General features: G+C 39.7%; 1 protein-coding gene across 3 annotated transcripts in view; it reads right to left on the reverse strand.

The window, feature by feature from the left end:
- Positions 1–6,024, reverse strand: part of Prmt9 (protein arginine methyltransferase 9) — a 35,594-nt gene that overhangs the window by 1,331 nt on the left and 28,239 nt on the right. For all 3 annotated transcript variants that reach the window (XM_004643622.3, XM_023703785.1, XM_023703786.1), the window contains 2 exons: positions 1,897–2,050; positions 80–202 (listed from right to left, as the gene is read on the reverse strand). In XM_004643622.3, coding sequence (XP_004643679.1) covers positions 80–202; positions 1,897–2,050 — 277 coding nt within the window. The remainder of the gene's footprint in view (positions 1–79; positions 203–1,896; positions 2,051–6,024) is intronic.

A 6,024-nucleotide genomic window follows, 5' to 3' on the forward strand; every position in this document is an offset into this window, starting at 1 on the left:
GGTTAAAAATATATACAGTAATACCACATTTAAGATAATTATTGTGAGTAAGCACAATCATTTTGCATGTTGTCTATACCTTTACTTCTCTGTTGGACGTGTTCAAATATGGAGTCATAAAATCTAATCTTAAGAGTTCCACTGGCTTGCTTAAATGTATACAGGGCAACGAGGACAGGTCCAAAAATACACGTATAGGCACCTAGAAATAGTAAAATTTCTCACTTTTACACATTCTGTATTGTAGTCAGGGATCATCACACTCTTGATCTGTATCTGGCTCAGTATGACAGTGCTCTTTACATCTAAAACCTCACTTACAGTCCCACATCAACCTAGAGTGTAGACATTCCTTGTTTGTTTTGCAGGAAGAATAACGAAGGTTTATGCAGGTTAGAGGGCTTTGCTATAGTTTCAGTTGTACCTCTTACACTAGGATGAAAGCAGAACAAACTTTTACTGAAGCCAAATGGCTCCAAAAAATTATAAACCTAGAATTTGGTTATGAACTAAGAAATAATACTGTCTGACAAAGGTCTCAAATTCAACAAAATAACTTTCATTTGGAAAAGAAGTTTATTTCTGCAAAGTAGGGGTTCATAGCCCTGCTACATCTAAATTCACCAAACAGGAAAGATTACAGAGCCCCCCTTTATGAGTAAGGCGTCAAGAACAGAAGTGAGGGCACAGTAGTGTGATCAAGTAGAGGGCACTGATACAGAGAACAGGAAGTGGTAGATTTAGCCAAGCTAGGGCCTTCCAGAGGTGAAGAGAAATTTACATTTTAAAATATATGTAGAGCTATATGAAAATATAAGCACCTACCAAAAGGAAGATATGAAAAGGGAAGCTCACTGAGTCAAGACATAGATCCCAGCAGAATTAAAGAACTGATGTCAGGATCAAAAGAGACTACAACAAAGATGGGCAGTATTTGGGGGCTATAGAAAGAAATTTAAAATTCTGTCTTCTGGTAAGTATATTCTCTTTACCAAGTCCTGAGAAACACTAAGATTAATTCTAAAACCTTAGCCAGCCCTTTAAAAAATAGCTCCACAGATGATTTGTATTTGAGTAGGTAATGTTCATGAAAGAGCTTACTATCGATACTTTAGATAAAAGGTTTAGATATCACTTAACAGTAGTTTTGTTTTTTTTTATGGCTAGCTCAGCCCACCCTGGGGGCAGTGCTGGCATGGCACATGGTACCAGGGATCAATCCCTGTGATTGCCTAAGCTTGTCTAAACAGGTGCTTTAGAATGCTGGCCTAACAGTTTTCACACACTTAATAAATTCCGCTTTAGCCTATGTGGTAACATGCCACCTGCTTCCCGTGTCTCCATCCTCAAACCTCTTCCCAAGTTTCGCCTTGTTTATAAATCCAGGCTCCTTGTTTTCTAAATTGAAACTAACCTCTTTGCCCAGAACTCCTATTTCCTAGGCATTTATGTTTCTGTTTCCTGCAGCTGGTGCATGAACTGCCTAGTACAGTGGTGGCGAACCCATGGCACATGTGCCACAGTGGGCTGTTTGTATCACTGAAGGCTCTGAAAAGTTTGCCATCACTGCTAGACCTGGCCTTTGGCTATCACACCTGTCAGGTGGTAACCAGAGGTTTCAAGGCAAAGTCAAGTTAGAAACCTGGATGCTTCTTTTTTAAACTAAGACAAAAACCTTTTTCACAAGACAAACACACACTGCTCTACTTCACATTTATAACGGTGACTCAGAAATAGCTACAAACTGATTATGACCCTTGGATTGATTTTTACCCATAATAAGTTCCTTTGCTGTAGGAAACTGATTGCCATTTTAATCCAGTACATGTTGTGATGAAAAAGTGACATAAGGTAGACAACAGCATCCAGACAAAACTTCTTTTTGGTAACACTTACCTGAAACTGGTTGATAAAAGGTGCTATATTCAACCCAAGAGTACGTTCTGTTCCTTGAACAGCACTCTCTTCAACCAGCATCTGTGATTCCACAAGCATCCCAAACATCAGCACATACTGAGGAAAGATCTTCCCTCCGGGTTGTAGTAAACACCTAAAGAAGGACAAAGATTTTTTTTTAACCAGGCATCGTGGCACAGACCTGTAATCCCTCAACTCTGGGAGGCTGAGGCAGGAGGACCAGGAACACTGTCAAGTTCATCAAGAACCTGTCTCAAAAAATAAAAGGATTAGCTCAGTGCAGAGATCCTAAGTTCAACCCCCAGAACACACTTCCACCAAAAGAGATTACATATCGTTTTACACTGTTTGATTTTCTACAGCTTATAAGAATCAGTAACTAAGAAGCATGAATTAATGGGCAGCCTAATGGCTTACATACTGTTCTTGGTTGGTAGTTCACAATGTAGACTACCAAAAATAATTTTTCAACAATTCAGAAAGAAAATGTGACTGCTTATCTGTGAAAGACAAAAACAGCCAGTCAGCTGGATGGAATACATCCCTCAATACAGCCAAGAACTATTAGTGGATACCAAAACTACAACTATCCCTACCCAGAAATCCAAAATCTGAAATGCTCCACAGCTTTCTGAGTGTTGACAAAGTGCCACATTTACAAAATTCTACACCTGACAGGTTGTACTCAAAATGCAGGCACACTGAAAACAGTCACCTTTTGTGTGCATAAGGTATATATAAAATGTAAATGAATTTCATGTGTAGAATATGGTGCGATCCCAATTTTATATAAATGTGAATATTCCAGACTTTTAAAAAAATATCTAAATACTTCTGGTCCCAAGCATTTCAGGTAAGGATATTCAACCTAGTACAAGTAGAAGTATGATTAGAAAAAGGATATGTACATAGTCTCAAAAAATACCACTCCCATGAATTACAATAAATGATAAAGGAGAAAATAGTTACTGTGAAAACTCCAATGAATTGTGGAAAATTTAAACAAGAGATCTAACTAACATTAATAAGGAAAAAAGCAACACTGTGTGACTAAATGATAAAACTTCTGTGGTATACTTCTCTAAAATGGATAATATGGACCTCAAAAGAAAACAAACATTCTACAATAAAAGCCCTACATTCCTCAAAATGTTCATGTCATGAAAAACTGAAGCATTGTCAGAATAAAACTAAGACATGAAAACTAAATGCAATATTTGATTTTGGGCCAGTTACCAAAAAAGCTAAGGAAATCTCACAAAGTGATTTCCAGGAAATCCAAATCCATTTCCATTTCCGCATTAATCAACAATACTACCTATGGAAAGTTAAAAAACCTTTTACTACATAGACTATATCTACAGGTGAGAAAATGATGAACAAAGAGGTAATGCCTGTTGGGAAGATACAACCTCTGAGAGATTCCTGGGGTGCGCAGTAACCTGTAACCAGTGTTCTTTTGCTGAGACCTGGCGGTTGTGCCTTGGGAAAATCAATTCCGTTATGAAGCTAAGGACTAAGTTAGCTCCCCTGTCAACTCTGTAGGCCTGTTTCTCACTCATGCCATGGGAAAATCTACTACTACCATCAAATGAAGCATAAATGCAAGGCACATAAAGATATTTTAAGCTAAATTATTTTTGTTTACCATGTTTACAATCAAACGTATCTCTTCTTCTTTACAAATATTCTGGGTTGGCTCCTTGAACTTGAAGTTCAATCTTGAACTTCCAGGACAGGGTACTACACAAAGGAAGGACCATTTCTGTTTTGGGTTGTTTTTTTTTTTTTCTTTTGGCGGAACCGGGGATTGAACTCAGGCCCTTGTGCTTGCCAGGGAAGCACTTATTCCACTGAGCCATCTCTTCGGCCCCCCAGGGTACTACACAGAAGTGAGTTTTCTCTCTTTCATACTAAGTTTCATGTCTAACCCAAATATGAATGTGTGGTTCTGTTTGTAACCATATAGGACTAAGCTGAGCATGGTACACTTGTGTGTGATCCCAGCATTCTAGAAGTCTTAAGCCAGAAGGATCACAAGTTCAGCCTCAGCCTAGACAATACCATGACTTAATGAGAACCTATCTTAAATTTTTAGAAAAGGGAAAGGGTAGAGTTGGGGTGTAGCTCAGTGCAAAGGCCCTGTGCCTATGTTATTTTCCCTAGATAGATCATAAAACCTTAACAAATCAGAAAATTTTCCTCAAAACTATTTTGGCACTTCTCTTCAATTAACTTGAATTATTAACTCTCCACACTTTTACTAATTACCGTATCTCAATTTCTTAACCACTTAAAATAATGATAACTAACATAATGACAAAACAGCAACAATGCAGAACACTTCATTAGAACTGAGTGGGAGAAAAGCTATAAAAATATTACTGGAATGGCAGGAGAGATTTTAATACGGGCTATACAGTAATAATAATGTTTAAGGCTAGGGATGTAGCTCGCTATTACAGCACTTGCCTTGCAGGTGTGAAACCATGGCTTCAATACCAGTCCAGGAAGGGGAAAAGGAACAGAAAAGGGAAGAGAGATGGTAGAAGAGGTACAAGAGAGAAGGTAGAAAGTGAAGAGGAAGGGAGAAGGCAAAAATAGTATTTTATCACTGTTAAATTTCCTGAGCGTGATAATTTTAGATACAGTGAAGTTTATGATGCCAAAAACATCAAAGGGCTAAGCAATCTAGTACTACTGTATTCACTGTTACTATTCTTGCTATTTTTTCTTACATTTAGAATTCTGAAATTTTCCAAGCGACAGAGCTTTATTCAGTATCCCTCCCCTGCACTGTTAGAGGTTACCAGTGTATGAAACTGATAAGCTGAAAAGACACACAGGTTCATAATAACCAATATTTTAACCATGGAGTCTATGGGAGAATGAAAGGGACAGAAAAACCATGCAAGACATTCAGTCTGAGGATCAGATGTGCAACACTTCTCACATCAAGAATGTGTAGTTTTTCTCCAGTGGTGGACATCATTAACTACTCCAGCACCAGGTAGGTGTCCCAGAAGTGAAATTAGTTTTAACAGTACTAGAATTAGCATCAAACTCCCTAAGCTAATGTCTCAGTCCTACATGAAGACCTCCCATCAGGCATTCATCCTAAAGCCTAAATTTCTAGGACTCTTAGCCAACAACCTATAAATGAGCACTCCCACAACTCCCTCATTTAAGTTAAATGCTTTGCTAGAATGGCTCATATTACTAAGTTTGAATCATAAATGTTCACCAAAAGGGTCCTATGTTGAAGGTCTGATTCCCAATGCAGTAATATTCAGAGGGAGGTGGTTGAGTCACAGGGGCTCTAACTTCATCAGTGGATATTTGATAGCATTATTGGGAGGTAATAAAACTTAGGAGCTGAGGCCTAGCAGACCTGAGTGGGGACTGCAACCTGTCCCAGCCCCTTCTCTGCTCTCTTACTTTTTCTGCTTCCTGGCTGCCACAAGGCAAGCAGCTTTCCTCCACAATCCCCTTCTGCCATGTTCTTCTTTGCATGGGCTTAAACATGGTGGAGCCAGCCTACCATGGACTGAAGCCTGTGGAACCATGAGCCAAAATAAGCCTTTCCTCCTATACATTGCTCTTCTCAAGTACATTGTCAGTGACAGCTAATTAACACAGCCCACAACTAAGAAAAACACAAGATTTACTGATAAAGACAACTCGGGCTGGGGATGTAGCTCAATGGTAGAGCGCTTGCCTACCATGCACAAGACCTGGGTTCAATGCCCAGTACCACAGGAAAAAAAAAAAAAAGATGCAACTAGGAATACCCAAGGAAAAGACACACAGTGCAAGTGTGATACTATGATCTATAAGTACATACAAGGTAGTCATCAAAGTAAGTGTTTAAATTTTTTAAATTACATTTAAAAAAATTGTCCTTACGGCGAGTGAGTGAGACGACCCAGGCCGCGGGGTCCTGAATAGACCCAGAGCGCAGGCCCGGGAGTGAGTGAGACGACCCAGGCCGCGGGATCCTGAACAGACCCGGAGCGCAGGCCGGCGAGTGAGACGACCAGGGCCGCGGGGTCCTGAACAGACCCAGAGCGCAGGCCGGCGAGTTAGTGAGACGACCCAGGCCGCGGG

The sequence above is a fragment of the Octodon degus genome, unplaced genomic scaffold (genome assembly GCF_000260255.1).
Source record: "Octodon degus isolate 3935 unplaced genomic scaffold, OctDeg1.0 scaffold00180, whole genome shotgun sequence".
Classification (NCBI taxonomy): Eukaryota; Metazoa; Chordata; class Mammalia; order Rodentia; family Octodontidae; genus Octodon; species Octodon degus.